We start from the raw sequence: 26,884 nt of genomic DNA, 5'->3' as shown, positions 1-26,884 counted from the left end.
TGGAGTTTTCAACCACTTTGACAGACCAAAAAGGTTGAATATGATCTGGTGGAAAATCTGCAATCCTGTAGGAATTTGTTTTGCAGATGGTGACCATTGCTGGAGTTGCGTACCCGATGAAAACCCACTGGGAAGTATGGTTGTAAATGTTTTGGATTATGGATTTATGGCTAATTCATCAGTTTCTTTCTTTTATTATTCACACAAATTTGTGCAGATCTTGGTTAAAAACTCGGACACCAACGTCAGAAAGTTGTTAGGGGGTGGGGGTGGGGGGAATAAAGCCCTCTGAAGCTTTAAAGCGTCACGTCTACGTCATATTAGCACCACATAGACAAAGAGGGCTTCAAAACCCCACCCAGTTGTTGTGGAATAAAGTACCTTTCACCTTTAATGGAAAAAGGAATAAAGAGAAAACAAAACAAAAAATCTGACTGGTTGAAAGAAGTGGACCCTCTTCTTTTCAGGCTTTAACACCGGTTAAGGGTTTGGTGGTGGCCATTGATGGTGCCCAAGTAGGAGCATTTCGTTCGACAACGGTATATTTACTTGACAAAAAGTTGTTTATTTTTGAAGTGAGTTGGGTAACATGTTAAAAAGGGGTGTGAGATCAACATTGAAACAGAAGACGCTTGGGGTTACACATGAGTTTGTACTAATGTGAATCTGGATTAAATAAAGGATATACTTTGGGTTAATGTGTCCTTTCTAGTGTTGAAGATGAATTATTGTAAATTAGTGTAATAGTTTTGGTTTTGTTGTCTTGTTTGGATCCATATGATATTTTAGTTGGTTGCAATAAATTTTACATGAAACACATGATAGCTGAGTTGACTCTACAAGCTTCAGATCGGCTTTGTTTCCCTATTATTTTATATCTATATATAAGAATTCTTGTTTAGATTTGTAAGTAGCTTGATACATGAACCTCGTGTTCATTTATTAAATAGACCTCAGTTTGGATTAAGGTCAACTTGAGTTTTTTTTTTAAGTTCGCTTTTAACGAGTCAATCTTAATTAGGTTATAACCAAAATTGTCACATTCAAACAAACGTATCCAGTAATGTCTCACTCGAAGAAGAAATAAGGTTCGGGGAAGGTGAGATGAGGCCAAACCTTACCTCTATCATATTGGTCAGGAGACCCTAACTCAATAAACCTCCCTCTTCTTTTTATAAAAAAAAAGTGTAATTCAATCCGTTGGTCACGACGCCTCTATGGTTGAAGAACTTATAGTGGAGTAATTGTAAATATCATAAAACCATATGCTTAGGTACCCTAAGTGTATTTGTGTCTATTTGATTTAGAGGGTAAACAACAATAAACATATGCCCATAAAATCATGGAACTATCAACATGGTAGTGACCTTTTACTAAAAAAAATCTATTATTTTTCAAAAGAAGATTTCGCTGTCTATGATGCAGTCTTCAAATAAGATAGCCAAGAATGTTGGCATTATTTCTTACCAACTTATATATAAAGTGTGATGATGTCGTATTTCATTATGTCAACAAAATAAGAATATCATTGATACAATCAAGCATGATTTTTTCTTTGAATCATCAAGCGAGAAAAACAAACGACGAATTATAGAAATAGTAATAGATGAGTGCTAACAAAAAACACATGTGATTGCTTAAAGTTATGATACGATAACTTATAGTTATGATATGGTTGCGTGATTTTGTATTGGCATGTCCTCAGGGCCGTTTCAACATTTTTTGAGGCCTAAGGCGAAATAAAATTTTGGGGCCCTATTTTCTTTTTGATTATTATAAACGGTACTCCTTTATCCGTGTTTGAAACCAAACAAAAATCTTACACAACTATAGCACAGAGTGATTTGCTTGTATAAGAAATCAAACAAATCTAAAACAATCAATTTACACTAATATTAATAGTTAACATATAAATTTCATTTTAACTGGAGGCCCTATTTTTTGAAGACCCTAGGCCCAAGTCTGGGTTACTTATACGGTAGGTCCGGCCCTGCATGTCCTATAGGGTATATGTTTCAATAATTTTGAGCCCCATTACGCATAAAAGTGTATAGTGTTGTTCGTATGTCTTGATGTGTTGAGTTATTATACGTATTACAATGTACAATGTTACGTGTCTGTACCTCGAACTAAGCTTGAAAAACCTTTAACGGTAGAAATAGCTAGTGGTGAATCCCTTGTATGATTATGTATTTGTGATTTTTGCCCTAAACAAACGCCTTTTGCTAAGGCTAGTGGGTATGGTATAAAGCCTCTAAGGACTTTATCAAGCCACATCAACGCCACATCAACGCCACATAGTCTCCATGTCACCTAGGGGGCTTTAAAGCCCCTCCATTTAACTTGCATGCAATGGTTTAAAGCCCCTATCATGATTACCTAATTATTAGTTTTTTTTATTTTGTATTTTTTAAATTTATATACCATTTTTATTTAAAACAAAATAAAAAACATAATTTCAATAAAATAAATAAAAGATTACAAACTACTTAAAAATAAAAAAAAACTACAAAGTTACCTAAAAAACAACCAACTTAAAAATAAAAACCTACTAAAAACTACATATATTTTGCTCGGATTTTGTCCTTACGAGCCCCTAAAATGACTCGGTTCTCCTCCGATAGGTGGAAAAAGTCTTTCTCGAAAAACTTAACATCTTTCTAGATTTGTTTCTCCATTTTAAGTTCATGTTGCTTTTCCTTGATCGAGAGAAGCCGAGTGAGTCTATCGTTGAACTCGTCTAACCTTGATGGGTCATCCGATGGTGTTGGATAGGAGGTGTCTCGTGCTCGTGTTGCTGCCTTGCTTCTATCCCCAGCCTTTGGTCGTGGCAGCTCTTGCGGTTCCTCGAAATGCAACTCATCCAAGGCATCGTTTAAGTTAAAGTAGTACGAGCATCGGACTCGGATGGTTCGCTAGTCGTTGATTTGATCATTTTGACCTATGGGCCGTTGGGTCAAGCAGTGGTACAAGATGCTACTTCGGAGATTTGCGAAGAAGCTCCCACGAAAGTATCATCGTAAATGAATGGCCATGATACATTCTATATTCGTTGTGGGCGGCGGTCATAATGTCCACGTCGCTTGAACCACTTCTTCTTGTGGGATTGTTGACGAGGCTATTGTGTATGTTGTTGAAGTTGTTAATCTTGGTAAAATTGCGATCCACTTGCCCGATAATGGATTGGGCGTACGATATTCACCATAACCCATTGCGGCGAAAAACTTCTCACGTATACGCCTCCGAAAGACGACTATATCTTGGTTGGTTGCTATAATTAAAAAAATAAAATTTAGAACCAACAAAATAAAAATAAAAATATATAAATAAAAATTAATGGAGAAAAAAATTACAAGCAATCAGATCTTCTGATACGTCGAGCCATGCTTGTGACAATGCAAGTTCTTCGATAGGCGTCCACCTCTCGATCGTTTTAGGAGCACTTTCGACATTTTCGCCCTTCTTACGGTGCCTTCTCGATGGTCCACCTTTTGAGGAAGTGGGTTGGGTTACAGATATGTTTTGGGTCTCGGTATGTTTTGGGTTTGGGGTATGTTCTGGGTTTGCGGAAAAAATGGTGGTTGATTTGGTGTGGAATAATATCCAAAAAAAACCGGGAAGCGGTGGTGGCATTGTCGGATGAGGGGAGGTTGGGGTGGTAGGTAACATCGGATAATACCCAATCTCACCAGTTCGGGGTTCCCTGCGGTATCATTCTTCTTGCTCGTTGTTTTCTAAATTACCCCAAAACGAATTGTTGGGGTCCCACGCGTTTTAATTGTTGGGAAACATTGTGTAAATTTGATAGAATGTATAAAAATCATGGAGAATAGATGGTAGAAATGGTATGATTTGAGTAAAATGGTAGGATATATATAGTGTGAATATTTAAAATTAAAGTTAATTTTTTTTTAAATTAACATTGCCAAACAGTAATATTGTATGGGGACCACCAAAAAGAGTCATTTAGCGCTCGTTATCGGGCTAACGGATCTTCTATAGCCCCCCTCCCCATTTAGCGGCCGAGAAACGAGGAAGGGGTGCTAAAAGGGCGCCAAAAAAACTGACTTAGCCAGGGGCGGTACACAACACCACTGTCTAATAATCAGATATCATAAATCGAAATCACACATAACATATGTTCAATTGCGCATGCTCCAAGTACATATGACACATCGTTACGAAATCACACATTTTCCCTTGCGATTGGTCCATCATGCACCCTTGGGGTCCACATATACAAAGTTATAAACCCATCAAACCACTAATCTCCACTACTCTTCTCTCTCTATTGTCTAAAAATCTCAACAAGGGTTATCTCACTAACATTAAATTATGTTTACTAAATTAATTTGAAAGAGTTATCTCACTCACATTAAATTAGTTTTACTAAACTAATATAAAAAAATTAACATTAAGTTATGTTTACTAAATTAATATGAAAAAATATGTTTTTGTCTAAATTTAATGTGTTAAGATTGTAATACACTGTCTATTGTAACACCTCGAAATTTTGTGTCCAATCATGTATTGACACGTGTCTTAAGTTACACGTGGCGTATTATATTTAGTAAAGGACTAATGTTGACAAACCTTGAAAGTATATAAATTCGAGGGTTATAAATGTCAAACAAGGGTAAGTATACTGTATAGTAACCCTAAATGGTGCTCGTACCTTCAAACGAATAAATCATGGATCGTACGGAAGCGAAACGCGGAAGAAAGTGGGAGATTACAAGCTGCGGGGGTTAACTGTGTCAACATGTTTAATTATACCTCTGAATGACCCTTTGACCTACCCGAGGCTTTGTAACAGTAAAATACGCTCACTAGAATATACTGTATAAATTCCGCGAAGTTCCGTTTTAAAACGAGAAAGTTATGATCAAATTCGTACGAGAAGGGTTAAAAGCGTCAACACTAAAAGTTAAGACTTCCAAATAATTAATAAACTAACCGGGGACTTAACAATGCGGGTAAATAACATGAGGCCCTTAGTTGTAAATAATCGAGGGCCAAACCGCAAAGTTACCCCTTCAAACCCGAAAGGTCAGATTAATAATTACGAAAGATTTCGTTATTAATTACCAGATTCTGATCATGATTACAAAAGATTTAAAAATCTGAAAATCTTGACCTCCCGCGGGCCGCGTAAGGTTTTAGAGTAAGTTGAGGCGGGCCGCGAGCCACCTCTTTAATCACGTCTGATTTTAAACTTCAGGCGGCCCGCGTTAAAGTGTGCCTAAACTCCCATGCGGGCCGCGTGGGACGCCCAGATGCAGAAAGTTTGGACTTGCATGCCTTTTGAACTTGTGAACGATCATATAGCCAATAAGTGAGGCATGGGCGCCCCCTACTCGACCTATGACACCTTGGGACACCTGCCCATCATCCATGATCACTTGTAGACTATGGTGTGATGATCTAAAGGCCCTTCATGCACTATAAATAAGCATGTTTGGTTCATAACTAACATACACCTCAAACACACTTCTCTGGTCATTCCTAAGGCTCTCAAGTGTTCTTCTCTTGTTCTAAATCTTTCAACAAATCTCTGTAAGTATGCCATACCTTCCATAGCTTTGTTTTTGCTTAATTTTGCCTAAAAGTCAATCCGTCGTAACTAACGATTGACTTTGCGATAATTCACAAATGGTCCAGTGAATTGTCGAATCAAAAGTAGTTATGTGTTGGTATTTATGTGGGTAATAAACCCCTAAAAGGGTTCCCTCTGATCACCACTCTAACTAGTTCAAATGTCGAGTCAAACGAATGCTTAAAAAGTCAACAGAAAGCTATTTTAGCGATTCTTGTATAATTTGTAATGTAGATGATATGAAACCTGTTTTGACACTTATGAAACATGATGTTAAGTATATAAACTTGTCTAAACTCGTTTGAATCGACCATTTGCTATATTGACCCGGTTCGGAGCCGAATGTCGCAAAAGTTTGACTTTTGCATTGACTTCAGTTCTGACCCGTTTTAGTGAGGTATAGATATGCCTTAGGACTCTCTTAGGACCAGGTTACATGATGGTATAACCCTCTGTGACCGGTTCATTGTTTGTCCGAGTCTTTTACGCATTTCCGTTAATCGCCTAAAAGTTGACCGTAACGCCCTTTTTAAAATAAAACGAGTATTTCGGACACGTGAGCGGACCATAACCTTGCTTACTAAATTATAAGCATGTCCTTAAAGTTTCACGTCAATCCGAGGTCTAGAATGGGAGATATGCTAAAAAGCGCAATTAAAGTAAACTTTGGTAATAAACGGCGCAATTAGCATAACGACTATCTAAACCATGATTTCGTCACCAAAACTTTTACCCACTGTTATAAAATAATATTTTGGGATTTTTAAAGATTTTTATTATTTTTACCTTGCTCATAACCTGCGGTTATGGCTACGGTTCAGTAAATATCGAATATGCCCTTTTCGGCCAAAACTTGAGTTCTACAAGGTCTTTAGACCCGATTCCAGTTGCTACTGATTTTAAATAATAAATAAAGTATTTTAGACTTTATAAACTGTTCGGGAAACTCAGATTTCCTGTAGAACTCGAAAAGCTCTTTACAAGTCTTTAAAATGACCGAAAAACCCCTACGGGGCGTATAACCAACTTAAACTCGTTTCGGGCATCACGGAAGGTATCCTACTGATACCACAACCTCTTTAAGGCATGTTGACTTAGGAAACAGTGTAAGACTCTTACGGTTACCCGTTGCGCCTATCGCGCGCACGGTTCGGCTTATGTAACTAGTTACATAAATTAGCCGATACGGGTCAAACCATATCATTTTGACCCCAAAATCCAGAGTGTGAATATTAAACCCATACAAAACAAGTCTCCGAACTTGTTGGGTCAGAATCACACTCCACTCTCGGTTTTCGCCTTTCACGCGATTAAGCCGTATCGATCCCTCGAAACTAACCGGTCTAGGCTACGGCTAATATAAAGACCCGTTAGGATTCTAATAGGTTAATTTAAACCTTCCTTCCAGAATAAGGAGCCCCAGTAAAAGATACCTGTGATTTAACTGATTAAGGATAGTACTTGCAAAGGTAAATACTTTTAACTTATTTTCCCTTATACGGGCTTGGGTTACGGTATATAAAATACCGCTTGATTGAGCATCAAATAATTCCATCGCTTAGGTGGTTAATTGAATAGTTTGATCGGCTCATTTAAACAGTCTTGTTACTTAAAAGCCTTTGGGGGGTTAATGACCATGTCCCGGATATCCTTGGCATCATTTTACGAAATGGCCACGACCTCGACACCCGGGTGTAGGCGTACACCCGGTATGATGTCTATACTATTAAAAGACGTAGCCGATGGTTTACCCACCTCGGTTTTACGCAAATGTGGTGTGTCTATTGATCTTTAACCCGGCACGATCCGGGCTACTGAACGCAAAGAAGGAACATGTAATTCGTTCACAAGATTATAATATTAAATAATTCTCCCAAGTTAAACAAACATGTTTATGCCAAGTGCATCCAAACCAATTTTCAATCATTTTACAAAATGAGTCAGTTGATTGTATTTACCAGTGTAAACTGACGTATTTTCCCAAAAAGATTAAGTGCAGGTACTACACGTAATTGGCTGGCATTAGCTCCATAGCATCATTAAGAAGCCTCGCAAGCTTGATGTCTTATCTGTTGAACTACATTTTTATTTATTTTGATCCATCCTGTGGATACTATTCAACTACTTGTGATACATTTGATATTACAGTAAATGGTTGAATTATATTTATCTTTATGCTTTCGCTGTGCATTTATATATTGTGGTTTGACTATACTGTTGCCAACTACGTCACGGTAATCCCCCACCGGGCCCACCGGTGATACACGTGGAAATCGGGGTGTGACATCTATTTTGGTTTGATTTGGTTTCATTTTAACAGTTCTGTTGCAACGCACGAGTTTCTAATAACTCGTTCTTTTTATTAAATTAAACAAATGTAAAAAATGCTTTCAGAATAATCACGTGTATATATGTAACACCCCGAAAATATAAAACTTTATATTAGAATTATAAAGTTTAAATAAATAAGAATTTATCAACTAGGAAATTTATAACCTAGTTAACTAACAAGTCCAAAAATAACCTACAATGGGGTTAAAACAACAAAACCTTATGTTAAACAAAAGTGAGGGGCTAATTTTGTCAAAACTTAAACTTATGTTACTAAGTTAGTGAAAACAAAACCAAACACCCCATAATTGAGGTGTCTGGTCGATCAGAACAAACCCAGGGCGACACCCACACTTTCAAACCCTAGTTCACAAGAAAAACCTCAAATTGAAGGCCTAAATCAACAAGAAATCAAAATCCGAGCATAGAATCGTGATCACCTCGTCAAAGGGATCATAAGGTATGTCAAATTAGGTCATTTTGATTCTACCCAAACTCTTGCATATGGTTTAAATTTGAATGTTGAGCTTAATTAAGTGTTTGTAAACATGAAATTGGGAGTGATATAGGGTTTAGGGACAAACCCTAGATGATTTCTTGTCAAATCCTTGCATGATGTTTGTATGGATCTAAATCACCATAGTGGGTGATTAATATGTTAGTAGAATTTGATAAACACTGGGATTAAGATTCTTGCCTAGTGTAAATTGTAACTTTGAGGTAATCCCTAAAATTATTGATGTTAAAAATATGTGTATGTTGTCAAATTGAAGTTAATTTGGATGATAATTTCAAGTCATGAAATTGGTTTAGATCATGTAGAAATTTGACGCGCTAGGTGTTTGATGAAACGCCTAAATTAGGGTCAAAATGTTAAAGGTTTGGTAAAACGCAGATTTGAATATGTAATGAAAATGATGCGTTAAAGCTTAAGAAAGAGTTCTAAACTTGTTGTGAATTGAACTCTTTAGGCAAGGAATCTGGGACGTCGAGCGGACACGCCAAAGGGGATACACGTGGAAAAGGAGTGCTTTAAAGGTACGTGACATTGTCTCGTTAAATTCTGCATATTTACTTGGGTTTAGAGTATAAATAAAGTTGTAGAGAAATAGATACGTTTGATACGTCTTATAGTGACGAAGATCTCTTGACCATCAAACGGGTCAGAATATAGATTGAGAATTTGGATCTGATTTGTTAATAAAGTGATAATTTTCATTTAGTAGACAAACGGGTCGAATTGATGTAATCAAAAGGACCATAGAGATAATAACTAGAAAGTCTTGAATGTTGAAAGGTGTTGAATTGCACCACAATTACGAAATTGCCCCATGACACTTCTAGTTGTGAATCCGGGATATTCGGTCAAACTATAGAAGTAAGATGTAAATGTTGCTCCAACGGAACATTTGGATTTCCGTATGAAACAAGTTCTTAGATCGATGGGAACACAAAGCCACGAATGGCGTAGATATGACAAGGTTATAAGCCCGGGATATTGGGTAAGTACGCTAAGTGTATTTAGAAACTAAAAAGTGGTACAATACAACCATTGTTAAAGGGGTTGGATAAACGAAACAGGGTAATCGGGGACAAATCGTTGGTATCTTAGTTTCCGTGATGTGAAATTTATATGATTAGATCCATAATTTTGTTACGGACGCATAGGAAAAAGAATCGGCAAAAACGGACTAGCGAGTAAAAAGTTATGAAGGTTTAAAGTTGTAAATTGGTCAATTTCCGGAGCTGGGCAGAAGTGCAGGATTTTAACCTGCACCTGCTGGAAAACGGGTTCTTCCGCGCCATGCGGAAGATCCCTTTCGATCCCCCGCGACACGCGAACGCCGTCGCGACACGCGACGGCCTACATGTATTCCTCCGCGACACGCGGGAGGGCTATAACTGGGAAATAATATTTTATTTTATATTTTGACGCAGAATCTCGTTTATGCATTTCGTTTAAACATCAAAACTAACATTTTGATTGGTTTTGACTCTAGGGGATGATGGGAACTAGCCGGATGATGATCAAGCATGCTATCAAGAACCGAACACGCATTTTGAAGCTTCCGCGCTAATTAGACTTGTTTTAAATCATGATGTCAACTTTTGTAAACTCTGCTAGTTGTGAATACTTTAACTAAGTGGCTACTTATGTTGGCCCACTAAACTTGTATAACTTAATTATGCTCCTCGTTTTGTAAAGTCCTTATTTTATAACTAAAATACCAATATTTTAAGTCGAGTGTTACAATATATATTTTTAATCACATAATATAATTATTTAAAGAGTAAATTGCCATTTTGGTCCCTGAGGTTTGGGCAGTTTTGCCACTTTAGTCTAAATTTGAAACCTTTTGCATCTGGGTCCCTATGGTTTCAATTTTGTTGCCATTTTGGTCCAAAAGCAAAAACAACTCAAATTTTTCAAAAAAAACCCTGCTATTTTGTCCTTTTCCTCAGGGGCAAAATGGTCATTTCTGACTTTTATTATAACAAATTATTAACTAAATTATAAAATTAAAATCCACAACCACCTCCTCCACCTCCACCTTCACAACCTGCAACCACCTCCACCCCTACCACTACCACCGCCTCCGCCATCTAATCACCTGCAATTCTCTTCCTTCTCGACCATAACAATACTCTCCAAAACTGTAGATGCAGATGACCGGAGTCTTCCGAATTCATCGACGGACATCCATGCCGCCGTTTCTCTGGCAAGCCTTTACTTGCCGGAAAACTCTGATTCATATTCACAATAGTCCGACAGCTCCGGTCACTGGTTCACCGTCCGACCGCAGATGCATATGCAAAATTGCAGTGATTGAAATACAGCTGTAGATGCAAAATTGCAAATCATGAACGCATCGATTACAAACCCTAGCATCTGGTTAATCAAAATTGATGAAATCACACACTAGTTTGATTCAATAATACACAAACACACACTGAAACACGCACAATCAAAAACCCTAGCATCGAGTTAGTGATGAAAACAATAAAATCAGGTACGACGAAGATAATGCTTGTAAAGATGATGCTTCCATGGCTGCCCACCTTCACTGTTCTTGAATCTTGATTACTGTTTCACCTCAAGATTACACCTTTTGAAGTGGGTCTGTTTTAGGGCTCTAAAGAGGTGGAGCTTGTGGGGGTGGTTGTGGTGGAGGGTGGGTGTTGATGGTGGCGGTGGTGAGAAGGGGGAGGAGGTGGCGGTGGTGGTGTTGCTTGTGGCGACAGAGAGGATAGAGGGAGAGAGGGGTGGTGGTGTAGTGGTGGTGCGGTGGGGATGGTGGTGGTGTAGTGGTGGTGTAGTGGGGATGGTGGTCGTGCAGTGGTGGTGTTAATGGGGGGGGGGGGAAGAGGTGGCGGTGGTAAGAGGGGGGGGGGGGGAGTGGCAGTGGTGGTGTTAACAGGGAAGATAATGTGCTTTTATAGGGTGATTTATTTAGTTTTATTATTTTTAATTAATAATCAGTTATAATAAAAAAATGACAAAATTACCTCTGAGGAAAAGGACAAAACATGAGGGTTTAATTTGGAGAATCTGGCCTGATTTCACTTTTGAACCAAAATGACAACAAACTTGAAACTACAGGAACCCAATTACAAAAAGTTTAATATTTAAACTAAAGTGGTAAAACTGTTCAAGCCTCAGAGACCAAAATTGCAGTTTACTCTTGTTTCAATTTAAACTTAAATAGTGAACCTTTTCCAATTTACATTTACATCTTGAAATTATCATCCAACGGTAATGAATAATCAGGAACAAGACCGATAGAATACAAGGGCCACTAATGCAAATAGATTATACTACAAGTATCATCGTGTAAACACTTTCAGTCAATATCACACATCGATTTATAAAAGCAAGCAAAAACAGAATCACACCTCTAGAACTCTCTACAACTGTGTTTGTTGTTCGTCACCACCATCTTTCGAAAGGTATCGCCATCGATCATCGTCTACCTAATTTCCATTTGTATCAATCACTATATATTTTGCTTTACTTACATAATTGTTCGAATTGCTTCGTTATTATAACTTGCATGAACGGTAATCGCTGTTAGCTTATTTATAAATCATGCATGCTTGTTTATTTGTTTTCCGATCATTCATACGGATTTTAGAATGTAAATTAACCGTGAATTATCTTTGATTTGTTAAATTGGATGTTGAATTAGCATACACGGAAGTGTTGTTATGGATCACTTTGAATTTTAGGGTTTAAATTGATAGTTAACATCACAATTAGGTTTGTAGCAGTTTCTGTGGTTATTGGTTAAAGACCTGTGAGCTGTTAAACATTTTGTTAGAGGTTTTTTTTTTTTTTTTTTTTTTTTTTTTTTTTTTTTTTTTTAAAGGTGATGTGAGTGATCGAAAACTTATTATTCTTCCCCTGCTTTTAATCAAACAAACTTGTATGGATCCATAAGTTTCTGTATTTTTTTTTACTTTTTATTTTTTATAATTATGCGAGTGAATGAATACTTATTATGCTTCCCCTGTTTTTAATCAAACAAACTTGTATGGGTTGATAAGTTTCTGTTTATTCTTTAATTTTTATTTTTATATAATTATGCGAGTGAGCGAATACTTATTATACTTCCCTGTTTTTAATCAAATAAACTTGTATAGCTTGATAAGTTTCTGTGTTTTGTTAAGCACATGAAAAGTGATTTAGCATGATCGAACTAGGTGGTTATTCAAAGGAGCAATCCCTGTTATTATGAAATCTTGTTCAATAATTATATTTGATATGTTTAATATTTGAATTTGTTGTATGCATAGTTCTTTAATATGATCATAAACCGATCTCATATTACATCAAATCACTTAATGTTTTCAGAAAAAAAAACATGGGTCGCTTAAGTCGTACTATCTACGTTGGTAACCTTCCTGGCGATGTTCGTGAAAGAGAAGTGGAAGATTTGTTTTACAAGGTGAGTTCTTATCTCTCTTTATAATACTTAAAGTTTGTTAAATCACATGTTTTTGTCAATTGTTCCGTTACCAAATTCTTTTACACTGTATACGCTATGTTCTATATTTTTATGGGTCAAGTTATTCTACAAAGTCTTCTAATTGTAAGAAGTGTAAGAAGGATTTATAGAGTGACAAGTGTCTAATAACCTAAAACTAAACCCACTACATCACCACCAAAAACCTAAACACCCACCCCCCCCCCCCCCACCACCCAAAAACCTAACCCCCCCCCCCCCCAAAAAAAAAAAAAAAAAAAAAAACCTAAAAAAACCTAACACCCACCCCCCACAGCCCCCAAAAACCTAAAAAAAATCTAAAAAAAACTAAACACCCACACCCACCCCCACCCAAAAACCTAAACCCCCACCCCCTCGGCAAAAAAAAAAAAAAAAAAATTTTTTTTTTTTTTTTAGGGTGGGTGATGTGGGGGGGGGGGTTTAGGTTTTTGGTGGTGGTGGATGTTTAAGGTTTTTTCTTTTTTTTTTTTTTTTTTTTGTAGTGGGTTTTTTTGTGTAGTGGGTTTTTTTTAGGTTATTGGGCACTTATCACTCTATAAATCCTTCTTACACTTCTTACAATTATGATCCTTTGTATTTGATCCTAATCCATATTTTTATATGGCTTTTGTTTATGCTTGTAGTATGGGCCGATTGTTCAGATTGACCTGAAAGTTCCACCTAGGCCTCCTGGTTTTGCCTTTGTAGAGGTAAGAAGTGCATTTTTTGTTGGATATTACTTTTGATGAATGCATTTATGCAGTCATGGATATATTTTTTTGGATTATGTTAGTTTGAAGATGCTCGTGACGCCGAAGATGCAATTCATGGAAGGGACGGCTATAAGTTTGATGGTCGACGCTTACGGGTTAGCTAGCGGAACCAATCTTGTTCTTATCAATGCTTTGCACTCTAGTTGAATCAGCTTGTATAATTGTTTCTTGTTTTAATCTGTTTATTTTGTGTTTGTATGTAGGTTGAACTTGCACATGGTGGGAGAGTTTCACCTTCTGTTGATCGCTACAGCAGTGGAGGTAGTCGTGGGGGATCATCTAGGCGCTCTGACTACCGTGGTTTGTTGATTTTTTTAGTTCCTGTTATTGTTATATTTATTATTCTTGATTCTTGATACAAGCCATTTAAAATTTCACTAACACTTTGATTTGCAGTTTATGTCACTGGATTACCGTCTTCTGCTTCATGGCAAGATCTGAAGGTCAGTTTGGTTTTTTAAAGCACAAGTAAATGTTATAGATGGTTCAATGACTTAGAAAGTGGTTCTTTAAGAGCTCAATCTGGCTTGTAAAGTAATAGGATCGTCAAAGATAGAGGTGGCAATCTTGGTTATGTTCTTTCTTTAACAGGTCAAGTTAAAAATTAAAGTGGGCCGGATGGGTTAAACCCTAACTGCCATATGTAGTGTGTTAAATGCTTTAAACCTTCTAAAGCGCTTTATTTTGAAGGAGCTGGATTGTTGTTACAGTAATAGTTTATGTAGTCATATTTAATATACTAATTAGTTATGGGTAGAAAAGGGTTTTCGGTTTGTCCCAACCTGACCCGGTCCATTTTGATCTGCACTAGAACTTATCTATTTGGTTCGAACCTGTGAGTCGTTAAACCAAAGTGCCCATTTTATCACCTCTAATTTGACCGCAAGCTGAGTTTCACGACAATAGTTTCGACTCCAAAGATGTTTACTAGTATATCTAATGACTGAATTACAAACTTAGAGTTGAAGAGTTAAGCTTGTGCACTTGCAAGCGTCTCTCAGGCTCTCTGTAAGTTCAGTCTAAACTCGTTATATGGATAAAATCTGAACCGGTAGACATAAATATAGCCTTTAAAGTAGCACATTTTTTTAGTATAACTATTCCTTTGTGTTCTTATTGCTAAGCATACGGTGTATGACCACTACAATCCTCTCAAGAATTGATATATTTAATTTTTGGCTTTCCTAACTGGATTACTTATGGTCAATGCTAGGATCACATGCGTCGAGCTGGTGATGTTTGTTTCTCTCAAGTTTTTCGTGATCGTGATGGTGAGCTGTACTTATTATGCCTTCTATTCTATTGAATTATCTGAAAATTCAATGCCTATTGATTGATATATAAACATTATGATTTTACTAAATTATGTTATAATTTCTGCTAATATGGTTCTACCTATACTTTTGCACTGTTGGTCGAATGGGAATGATGGGTCCTCTTGGTAAAGTCGTCTCTACTTCGAAAAGTGAAGAAACAGAGGAGATGTGGTGATTTTGATCCATTTACTTATTAGAGGATCAAGTCGGGTTATGTTTTATCTTTTCACGAGTGAATCGGGGTAAAATGGAATATTAAATACATATATATTAAAATGATACTAATATTTTTAGTCATGTTTCACACTAGTTATTTTTAAAAAAATTGAACTGGTTGACAAAAAGTGTTTAAGATCAACCCGACAGCAACGTATATGGATATACCCATTTTGACCGGTTACCAAGCTTGTTCGTATTTCTACCTCTAAAACAGAGTATTACGCAAAATTCTTTATATGCATCACTACTGAGGTAAAATTATGTTATCACATAACTCACACAAAGCAGGATGAGGTCATTCATTGGTAATAAGTGACACTGATTCCTAAGCTACATTTAGAGTTTGTTTGGTATGAGCCAATCAATGGAATGAACGAGAGAATGGAATGAGCAAACAATGGAATGGACAACGTAATGAAATGGATCATTCCATTGTGATGTTTGGTTACTCATATCTATAAATAGAATGAATCATTACTTTGTACAGTTTGATACACAAAAAAAGAGGAAGTAACGAAACACAATTTATTAAAAGCGACAAAAATATAATTGCCTCAATAATAATAATAATAATGGTAAAAAATAAATAATAAAAATATTAGTATTAAAACACCACCTTACCGAGGAATGAAAATTCTTATTTTTAGGAGTTACATTCCTTGTGGAATGCTCCATTCCATTACCAGTGACAACCAAACATGGTTTCTTTCATTCCATCACAATGATTCATTTCATTCCGCCTTCATTTCTTTCATACCAAACGCTACCTTATAGATGGTTGTCGTTTTAGGTTTAGATGACTTTTTTCATGTTCAGTTATGGTATACGTATATATCTTTGCATTATCGTCACATAGTTTTTTCATCTGATGCGGCAATTACCAATGAGGCTCACTTATTATTTTTTTTTTTGCAGGCATGAGAGGGATTGTGGACTACACAAACTATGATGATATGAAATATGCGGTCAGTTTCAGATGATAGTTTTACATTAGATAAAGACATACTGTTTACTGGGTTGAGTGTAGGGGTGTTCTTCGGGTTTTTTTTTTTTCCGGGTTTCGGGTTCTTCGGGTCGGGTTGTCTGGTTTTTGGCTGGGAAAAATTGACCCAATAACCGACTCATAAGGTTTGGGTTGGTCGGGTTCGGGTTTTTGGGAGATTCTCTAAGTTGGGTTCGGGTGGCTTCAGATTTGGGTGGGGTTTCGGCTTTGGAATCGGGTTTCGGGTTGCTGAATGGTACACTTGTGTGTACATCCTATGCAATTCTTTCTAATATATTTTTACCTTTTGTTTCAGATAAGGAAGCTTGATGACTCAGTTTTCCGTAACCAGTTTTCTAAGGCCTACATACGAGTAGAGGAGTATGATCGAAGGCACAGTTACTCTAGAAGTCGAAGTCCATATTATTCAAGAAGTAGAAGTCCAAGTCGCAGCCCTAGCTATGATAGCAGGAGCTGGAGGTTTGTCCTTACATTTCATAGTTTTACTAGGTAACCACTGATTCAATAACGCATGAAATTTTCAATAACTATATATATATATATATATTCTTGCAGTTACTCTCCTAGGGAAAAATATTCCCGTAGGTCTCGGTCCAGATCTATATCCTCACGATCCCGTTCTGAGTCATCACTTACCCCTGCTTCAAGGTACATAATTCAAAAAACGCGTTTTTGTTAATACAATATGCACATGTGCTCGTAGGTTGTTTTGCACATATGGAGAGTATCAAACCGGTAGGGTAGGCGAAGGGGCATAAGAGTATAATTATTTTCAGATTCGAATGTCGATCAAGTGGGTTTCTTTAAACTTACTGCTCATGTTTTGTCGAATAATATTTTCTTTTGCACTGTGGTAAAAGATGGTTGGGGGGTTTTCTACTTTCATTTGTGAAAGGATTTTAAAAGGGTGCCCTTGGTTTTGCACCTTGTGTCTTTTCTAGATGTGGATTCCACCACGGCGTAGGGGCATGATTGTAAATTGGGCGCAAAGTTGGCTGTCTGGGGACTTGACTGAATATATAGAGGTAAAGATATATGACAATGGGTTTGTCCGTAGCGTTGGGGCAAACCATGGTAATTTGTCTTTTTATACTAACCTGATTAAACAAGATAAATAAATTCGGATAAACCTATTATTGCAATTAAAATGGTCGTATCTCGAATATATGGTTTTTCACATAAAGGTTGAACATGATCTGGTGGAAAATCTGTAGGAATTAGTTTTGCAGATGGCGAGAAGCCGTGGAGTGGTGTAAGCGAAGAAAACCCGCATGGAAATATGGTTGTAAAAATTTTGGATTATGGATTTATGGCTAATGAGTTGGCTTCTTATTTTTTTCTTTTTCTTTCTTGGAATTGTGCAGATCTCGGTCAAGATCTCGTACACCACCATCATCTGTAAGTTATGATATGCAAATTACTTGTTCTGAAAGTTAATTTTGTGTGATTATAGTACAAATTCCATGTTGTTGATGAATGTAAATATTTGGCAGGCTCGTCGCCAACGGAGTGCTAGGAGCCCAAGTCGGAGCATTTCTGGTTCTCGTTCACCACCATCGGTATATCTGCTTTATGAAAAGCGTCAATCAAGTTTTATTTTATTTTACTTTAATAGCATGCTTACTCCATAACAGGTGAGATCTGATTAAAAACAGAAGATGCTGGACTACACATGGAAGGAGACTGCCACTATATCCTGTACTAATGTTTGTCCTATTTCCAAAGGAACAAGTTAGCTAAACTAGTGTGTAAAACTTGATTAAACGATATGTTTTTTGTGTTGTGTTTTCTAAATACTCTATCCTAGTGTTGAAGATGATCTATTAGACACTAGTAAATTAGTGTAACATGGATCGATCGCGTCTTTAGTCTTTACGGTGGGGTTTGCCATTTGGTTGCCTTTTTTGATATGATATTGTAGTTTGGTTATAATAAACGTTTGCCATTTGACTTGAATTTTTTTTTTTTGTCGAGAGCTTTGTATCGGCTTGTTAGTTAGGCTGGTTATTATTATATTATTACTAGGTTATAACCCCGTGTATTACACGGGTTGAACAAAAGTGTAAAACACTAAAGAGTGACACGGGACTTTTATTAAATGATATAGATAATGTGGATAATGAGATAACTTAGTTAAATAATAAATATATGTATCTATAAAGACACCAAGCACCTATACTTAATATATTCAACTGAAATTTAGTTTTTTTTAAAGATAAAGCTTATGAATATTAAATTTAGTGTTTTTTTTTTTTAAAATACGGAAGCTTACGAATACAATATACGTATTATATGCTATTAGAAACTAATATATATATATATATATATATATATATCTTCCAAACAAAATTTGTGATTAAAATATATACATTAGATGCTAAATTTGCATTTTATAAAAATATCTTATGATATGTCGTCTTTATTATAAAAATCAGAACATATATATTGTTATACTTTATATTTACACCAGCCTTTTAAAAAATAATAAAAACAATCTCTGTAAACAAAAATACAATTTCATAAGACTCATTTTATTCTCACATCCTTAAATTCTTATTTTCACAACCTTTTCATTCTATCTCTTTCTTTATATATCCATGTATATATATATATATATATATATATATATATATATATATATATATATATATATATATATATATATATATATATACAGAGAGAGAGAGGTGGGAATGGTGTATGAATTTTAACACCCCATAAAGCTTATTAAATTGGAATTAGTATAATGAGTGACGGATTAAAATTAATAAGGAGGTCATTTCAGCTTTGGCTAAGTGTTAGAGATTCTTGTTATGATTTATTTGGCGTAATTTAGTAGTATGTTATTGCGGGACTTTTGCCATTTAAAAACATTAATAAAGAGAAAGTGAATCAACAAAGTTAGAATATAATAAATTAAATAAAAAGAAAGGAACTAAAAATAAAAAAAAATAAAAGAAAAAAAATTGATAATTGATATTTGTTGACAACGTTAACAATATCATTTTATTTGTTTAAATTATAAAGTTTGTTCGTATTCATATTATATCGGATTAAGTTTTTAAAGGTATTAATTTATCTATATATATATATATATATATAACTATATAGAGCATCTCCCATGTACAAATATGTCATTTCCTTTAAAATTTTAAGATGGGAGATAAAGAGTTAAGTTTAAGAACCTATATTTTTACCATTTTATTCCATCTCTACCCTTACTTTCTTCATCAATCAAAAATATCCCAACTTTGCTCGTCTTTCACAACCACCATAATGAATAATTGAATGCCATCATTTAAGCCTCTCCAACGGGGAGAAAGTAAAGGGACGCCCGCTTCACTTCATCTTCCCCTAACCTCTCCAATCCCATACACACTACATAGCCTCTCTGCTTTGCTCCCGGTGCGAACCAACGAGCCATCACCGCCTGCCTCTGCCAGTATTGTGGGTGCTCCGATTGCAGGTCAGTAGGTTGCTATTTTTAATCACTGTTTCCGAACTAATATTGCTTAGAATTATGATAATTGATCTGAAATTGTTCTACAATTGGGGTTAGGGCTCTTAACTTCCTTAATCTGGTAGGCCAGATTCAATTTGGTTATATGTATGTGTGTCTGCAAGTGTAATTTTTGAGCAAATTGTTTTTAGTGGATTTATTTTTATGCAAAAGTGATTTATAATTGATTGTTATTTCATGGATTAGGGTTATTTCTAAACAGGTGGGTGTAATGTGGGAAGTAGGGTAAGGAGTAGTGTAAGGGAATTGGTGCTAAGACACTAAAATTGCAGGGAGATTGGCCCTAATGTCTTCTCTTTCAGACCTTTTCTTATTATCTTTTCCTTTCTTTTTTGTACACTCATTCAATCGACATGTATATATTTTCAAAATAGTCTCCCTCTTGTTGTCCCCAAATTTCTTATTCGATATTAGTTTCCAAAACACAGAGATGAAACCATAACTTGATGCTTGAGATATTCTTTTTTCCGATTCAATTTTATCAATCTAGGTTTTTTAATTTTTATTTATGCTAGAGATGCAATAAACACCTTTGTTACAGATGGTACCACTACAAATGTTTTAAAGTTACAATCTTATATTCGAAGTTACAAGAACATATTAAATATTGTTTATTAATGTTGAACATTGGTGCCTAGGATTTCATTTAAAGCCCAATTCGTTGCTCGCCAGACTGAATCCATTTTCGTTTGTTCCCTCGAACGCTTTCTACGTAATGTTTTACTCACTTCACTTCTTATTTTATGATTCGCATGTTTTTTGTTTGTTTACTTTTGGTTAATTTGGAATATATGAAATATATGATTCAGGTTTGTATGAGTTTATATTCGTGTATGTTTGAATTTGACACACGGTTTACATGAAACAACTGGTTATTGGTTACAATTTCAATGGAATTATACCTAAATTTTTAATATCTTAATTTGCTGATGATTGCCATTGCAAGCTTAGGATGTATAATACGCTCATGGAGAGATGTTTTACAGATTGTGTGGACACATTCAGGCGCCAAACGTTAGATAAACAATAGGAAACATGTGTGAAGAGATGTGCATAAAAGTTTTTGAAGCATTGGATGCGGGTCGGGATGGGATTTGCTGAACTGGACCAATGTACCGCAACTCTAGACTAATAATAGATCATGGTCGAGTGAGTATATGTATTTTAATAGAATTTTGGTTTGGTTTTCTAGAAAATAGTGTAATTGTCAAATGTTTTTTGCCCTTAATGCTGAAATGTCTTTTTGTTGATGCTACCTAGGACATGTTTAAAAACGTATGCAACTACTCGACGATTAGAAGACAAGACAATTTCAATGCTATTACCCCTAGGTGTGCTTCTGTTGCAAGTTAAGCTTCAAAAGAGATTAGTGATTATATTGACACGTATGACATCACTCACGACATATGTTTTTCTAAGGTTTTCTCGCAATCACACGTTCGTAATCGAAATGTGAGTACATAACGTTCTAATCGTTGTTTATGAAGGGGAACAACATGGTTTTCGTAAGGTTAGAAATATATAAAATGTCTGTTTTTTACTTTTATTTAATTTCCTGGTAAAAGTAAGTTGGTTACTATAATATGTGTGCAGGCCGAAAACATTATATTCACACTTGAACAACAAATGGTGTTTTTCGCACGTTTAGTGGGGCACTTTAAGGTTGCAGACGAAATCGTTCCCATCAAGATTGATAATTTCAACTAAGAAGTATGTATTTTTATATCTCTTCGCACTTCACTAGCTTAGATGTAACATTTTTGCCCTATTTTCCTAAAGTGGTTCATGTTAGGCTGCGGGAGTGGGGGCATTGGCTGGGGCGGGGGATGCCGTTCAACGCCAACTGCTCCACCCCAGGTTGGCTGTTAAGCCTGTAAGTAGGCTACACTCCAAAGAGAAGGAAGGGAGAGAACAGAGACAATTTTGGAACGATTTTCTGGATTACTTTCAAATGCAACTTACAAGAATTAAATATGCATGAGATTACATGTCCACCATGCCCATGATAGCATGTTCACCATGTCACATCGCTTATTTCTAGCCATGACTACCACTAACTCTTAAATGCCATGTGATAATAAAACTAATTCAACAATGCATGCAAAAGAAAAAATAAACGTGCAGTACTAGAATATGCAATTTTTTTCTTTCTAGAATTAGCCCAACAACCTGGCAGGCTTTTTGATAACTCGTTTTGGGCCTGCTGCATCTGGTCCCGTAACATTGGCGTTGGCATGGCGTTGCCCCTTTGGCGTAGGTATTCAGCCTGGCATGGGGCGGAATATGAATGAAGTTCTTACACGACTTAAATCTGGGCCTGAAGGAACCTGTCGTTAATGTCTAGGCCCCGTCACAAATTGATTAGAGCTCTATTGAGCTGATATTCGCAATTCCCACAAATTTATAAACATCAGTTTCAGTTGTATAAAATAGTCTACTTTAATGTATAAGAATGCATATAATCATATTAATGCCAAACATACATTTTTTTTTAATTATGTCTGGTTTATTTATTTGTTGAGTGTCAAAATTCAAACATACACTTTCATACATAATTTTATTTTTATTGTCTGCTTGATTCCAAATGTATAGCTTTAGCTATATTGAACCAATATCTCGTGGTCTTAGAAATATGTTATGAAAATTTTGGAAATATTCCGCAACAATTCAGGCAAAGGTTGAGCGAGGTCACTAGATGCTTATGATATTTTGATCTTTCCTTTAAAAATAGTGTCACCTGCGTCACTATCAGGTGGCGGTACCTCGATCGTAGCAACCTTTATCATTATTTATCAATTTTGAATGGTAAGAAGCTCCCCTTGGAAACCGATCGCCAGGCTTTCCTTATGGTTTTTTTCGTTTTAAGGTTTGAATTATATTCTCGCCCCTTATTATCGACTCCACCGCAACGCGCTGGTTCCCCACTATCATTAACAAAATATATAATTATACTCGAATAATATTTAAAAAAAACTTTTTATCAAATTGAGACGACCTCATAGAGCGACATGTGTCCCTCAAATGGTTTCTTTTATTATATAGTATAGATTCTTTTTAATTTTTATGTACATGCATATAAATATAGTTTCAAGAGAGAAGGTTGATTTTTCATAGTTTTGCAAATTATAAGGGTGTGTATATTCACACACCTTAATCTCTATTTCCACACCTTGTAAGACATCTCGTATAGGCCTAGACAGGATGTCTAGGGTCTTTAAGATGCCTCGTCTAGGCCTAGACGGGGAGTCTAGGGTTTTTGTCTCCGACCAGACACTAAACCTCATACCAGGTCAAATCAATCACATCAGACGGGACATCTAGGTTTAGACGAGGGAGCAATACGATAGAGGTAGACGCCTCGTCTAGGCCTAGTCGGGGCGTCTTGAGACTGATTTGACTATCTCTCTGACATGTGACTTAAAGTAATATGGGGCGTCTAGGGCTATACGAGACATACATATTGGAAATAAATAGTGACATGTAGAGCATTCTTCAACCATCCATCGTTCTGCTTCTTTGCGTTTGCTTCTTCTCAACTTCTTCTTTGCCTTCTATTTGACATCATTCAAAGGTGCTGAAATGTCATCATACTGGGACTGCAATTATTTTTTGGGTTGTATTATGGCGAGTCATGGGTTCCCGAAACCGTTCTGGTAACAATTATTAGCTTAAATTACTTGTTGTTTTAATTATTTACTAATGATGGTGCCGTTTTTTGGAGGAGACTGGCGTTCCCGATTCTAACGAGCAAGAGGAGGTTGTGTCTAGTGTACAAGGAAAACAAGACAGACCGTTTCTAGATTTGAACACGCATCCCCCTGTTGATGAAACATCCCCTGTAGATGACTCATGTTATCCGGCGCAACAAGGGTATCCAGATTATGGATAAGGGTGTGAATATTATTACGTTCAACAACACTATCCTGATGGATACGGAGGAGACGGTAGTCATCAGCAATTCATTTCCTTGAGCAATCCTTATGAAAGTTACAATGCATCACAATCTTTGTCGTTCAACAAAACTATCCGGACGTTGGAGGATATGGTGGTGAGGCACCCCCTATCCTGGGCAATCCGTACTTCACAAAGTAGGTATCAAATTTATTTAGTTACGTTAGACAGATTAATAAATATAAAATCTAACCTAACCCTGTTGATGTTACAGGTTTTCAACTCTCTAGATGAACTAAAGAAATGGGCACAAGAAATGACAAACGCGGATGGTTCCGTTATTGTGACCCGTCGATCAAAGAAAATTGGGGGAAGGAACGGGAGGGTATGGATTGAATGTGACCGTGGTGGTGAGCGCCATACTACAACAACGGTTAGAAAAGCCGGAAACAAAAAAAAAAAACCGGTTGCCTGTTTTACCTGCTGGCGGTGCGAGACCATCCGTATGAAATCTGGGAGATAAGAGGGGGAACATAACCATGAACTTTGTGAGGACCTGTCGGCTCACGTGTTTGTGCGAAGGTTTACTCCAAATGAATACAGACTGATCGAGCAGCTGACAGCTCAAAAGATTGAGTCGCGCAAAATTTTTCAAACGATAAGGAAGCAGGACCCCGACAGGTTCCATGTTCAGAAAGACGCACGAAACGCAGTACATAAGATTATAGCTGAACAAAGAGACGGATTGACTCCCATGCAGTCACTAGAAAACATCCTGATTAAAAACGAATGTATTTACGAGACACCGGAGGAACCCAGAATAGAGGTCGTAACAGAGATCTCCTTTGTTCATCCCTACTTGTGTGATAGGTGGCGTGCATTCCCGCACGTCTTGCTGATCGATTCGACGTATAAGACAAACGTATACAACATGCCATTTTTCCAGATTGTTGGTATGACGCCTTCCAACTATTGGTTTTGTATTGTGCATGCCGTTATCTGTAAAGAACAGAGTGATAACTTTGTATGGGTGCTTGGGAGGATCAAGTCAATGTTGGATGAATGTATAGAGCCACGTGTGATTATAACGGATAGATACTTGGTCCTAATAAGCGGGTGTGCTAAAGTATTTCCAAACGCCTCTATGTATCTTTGCATGTTTCACATACAACAAAATATTTGTAAGCACTGCAAGAGCGCCTTCACAGAGGAAGATTGGCAAAATTTTCTGTCATTCTAGGGGACATCGTGTGAGTCTCCATCAGTACCCATATACGAGTACCACTTGCGCAACCTGCAAAAGCAACTAGTGGAGTGCAAACGTTCAAGTAAGTTTTTTTAATAACATATGACTCATCTATATACATTTAATAACTTACTTTTACTTTTTAGGGGTGTTCAAGTATGTGTATGATAATTGGCTGAAAGATTATAAGGAAATGTTCGTCTTTGTGTGGATTGATCAGAGTCGCAACTTTCATCAGCGTACCATAAACAGAGTTGAGAGCCAAAACGCCAATTTAAAGAGATACGTCCAAGATAGGAGCTCGCTGGACCATATAGTTGGCTGTGTCCAGCATATAATTGAAACATAATGCGGTGAAATAAGGAGGAGTTTTCGAGAAAGCATCGAACAAAGAATGAATCACCACAGAAACCCGCTGTTTAACCACCTACGTGGATAAGTTTCCCATACAACACTTGACTTGTTGAGTGGAGAGCTACTTAGGAAACTAGACATCTTGCAACGCTTTCATTCATCATGTGGTTGCCAGATGTGGTACAGCTGTGGGTTGCCGTGTGCTTGTAGGCTGGAAATGTAAGTACGTGCAGGTAATAATTGTTGAACATGCAACACTTGTGTATATGTTCGTTAATCATGTGGCTTAAACAATGCATTATTTTAATCGCGCAGAGCGTCCGATTCAACTCGAAGACATAGACGTCTTCTAGCAGAAGCTTAACTTTCAACCATGTAAATTGCTAGATGATGACGTTGACGTGGTAGAAGAGCTCAATATTGTTAGACAACAATTAGAGTCGCATCCCCCTTCTCAGAAATAAAAGCTTTTTGTCAAAGATTAAAGCGGTGTTGACTCTAACAAAATCTACAAAGAAACCACCAGTTATCCAACAAAATACTCGTGGACGACCAACAACAAAGCAAGTACAACAAAGGTTAGACGAGGCTGCTCGTATAGACGAAGAATTGAGGAGAAACTCCTTCGATAATGCAAACATGTGCTTTGAAGGTTCCCAACAAAGTAAATACGATGCCCCCCGCCACAGCTCATACGTTCCGTCACAGGGCTCTCAACAGTCGGTTATAAGGTCTCAAAAATTCAATGCGGGCCGAAGCCATTCAACGAGTTCTAAAAATAAAGAGATACGAGATGATAACGCTTTTCTGTTAATAGTTGAGGACGAGAACGTGGCAATCATCAAACAGTTTAAATCTGTCCTTTCGTCAGTGTTTCACCCGCAGATCTCGTGCATACAAGACATGAGGTCAGACGGTCATTGTGGGTTTCGGTATGTGGCTGTGGGCTTAGGTTTGGGAGAACGTTTATGGGGGCACATTAAAAAAGACCTTGTACAAGAGATGTGTTGGGATTGAACCCTACAAAGGAACAGTTGATTAAAGTCAAAACTGGATCAGATCAGTGGATTCAGAATAAGCAGTTGTTTGCATCAGATCCTCCCTCTTGAAAGTGGTCTAACATCTGATGACTTCTAAGTACTGCCCTTCACAAACAACTGCTGATCACTAAAGAGTGTTGAAGACAAAACACTGATGCTCAATCTACTGTCATGGTTCAAGTACTGCTGAAGACACAAGGCACTGCTAGGAGTATAACAATGGAATGAGAAGCAGTAGTTTAGTTTACTTTGTATTTTGTATTTAACTTGTAATCAGTAGTTAGAAAGCAGTGCTTGTATAGATCAGTGGTTATAGGTTGTTAGGAGGTTAGATATCACTTTCATGGTGATGTTAGCAAAGATGCTTCAGTGGTTTGTTCTGTACTATAAATAGAACAACACCCAGTACTGTTCTATTAGCTCTCTTCATCACAAGTCATTCTGTACGAACATTCACTGTGAGCTCAGGCTGAGGGGGAGATTGTATGCATGCATGCATTGTTATTGAAGATTTTAATAAATATAACCATTCGATTTCATGTTAAACATGTTTGTTGAAAGCAATTCTCCTATTTGATAGTGTGTTGAAAGTTTGTTTCATTTAATTCCG

At 36.7% G+C, this 26,884-nt stretch overlaps 1 protein-coding gene and 1 long non-coding RNA gene across 7 annotated transcripts; both read left to right on the top strand.

The window, feature by feature from the left end:
- Nucleotides 1–11,775: 11,775 nt before the first annotated feature.
- Nucleotides 11,776–18,131, top strand: LOC110885463 (serine/arginine-rich splicing factor SR30). Of its 4 annotated transcripts, XR_002562231.1 has the most exons (15): nucleotides 11,791–11,875; nucleotides 12,780–12,873; nucleotides 13,557–13,622; nucleotides 13,706–13,780; nucleotides 13,889–13,985; nucleotides 14,082–14,128; nucleotides 14,899–14,956; nucleotides 16,136–16,185; nucleotides 16,519–16,682; nucleotides 16,779–16,871; nucleotides 17,165–17,248; nucleotides 17,438–17,505; nucleotides 17,588–17,621; nucleotides 17,717–17,782; nucleotides 17,858–18,131. XR_002562231.1 is itself a non-coding variant. In XM_022133161.2 (13 exons), exons 2-13 carry the CDS (start codon nucleotides 12,790–12,792, stop codon nucleotides 17,870–17,872), a joined length of 849 nt encoding a protein of 282 aa, XP_021988853.1. In that variant the 5' UTR covers nucleotides 11,776–11,875; nucleotides 12,780–12,789; the 3' UTR covers nucleotides 17,873–18,131. The 4 variants fall into 4 exon arrangements, 1 of the variants encoding a protein (XP_021988853.1); XR_002562233.1 differs by lacking the exon at nucleotides 17,165–17,248; XR_002562232.2 differs by lacking the exon at nucleotides 17,438–17,505 and having other exon boundaries at nucleotides 17,858–18,113.
- Nucleotides 18,132–19,457: 1,326 nt separating this feature from the next.
- On the top strand, nucleotides 19,458–26,646 carry LOC110885462. Of its 3 annotated transcripts, none has more exons than XR_002562229.2 (8): nucleotides 19,458–19,689; nucleotides 20,730–20,892; nucleotides 21,004–21,074; nucleotides 21,163–21,253; nucleotides 21,337–23,831; nucleotides 23,909–24,962; nucleotides 25,027–25,467; nucleotides 25,550–26,646. It is a non-coding gene; the product is annotated as an uncharacterized LOC110885462 (long non-coding RNA). The 3 variants fall into 3 exon arrangements; XR_002562228.2 differs by having other exon boundaries at nucleotides 21,004–21,253; nucleotides 21,337–21,453; nucleotides 21,536–23,831; XR_002562227.2 differs by having other exon boundaries at nucleotides 21,004–21,253.
- Nucleotides 26,647–26,884: the final 238 nt, after the last annotated feature.

Source organism: Helianthus annuus, chromosome 10 (assembly GCF_002127325.2).
Source record: "Helianthus annuus cultivar XRQ/B chromosome 10, HanXRQr2.0-SUNRISE, whole genome shotgun sequence".
Lineage (NCBI taxonomy): Eukaryota > Viridiplantae > Streptophyta > Magnoliopsida > Asterales > Asteraceae > Helianthus > Helianthus annuus.
The sequence above is the reverse complement of the archived record's forward strand: the minus strand, read 5'-3'. Positions and strand labels throughout refer to the sequence as shown.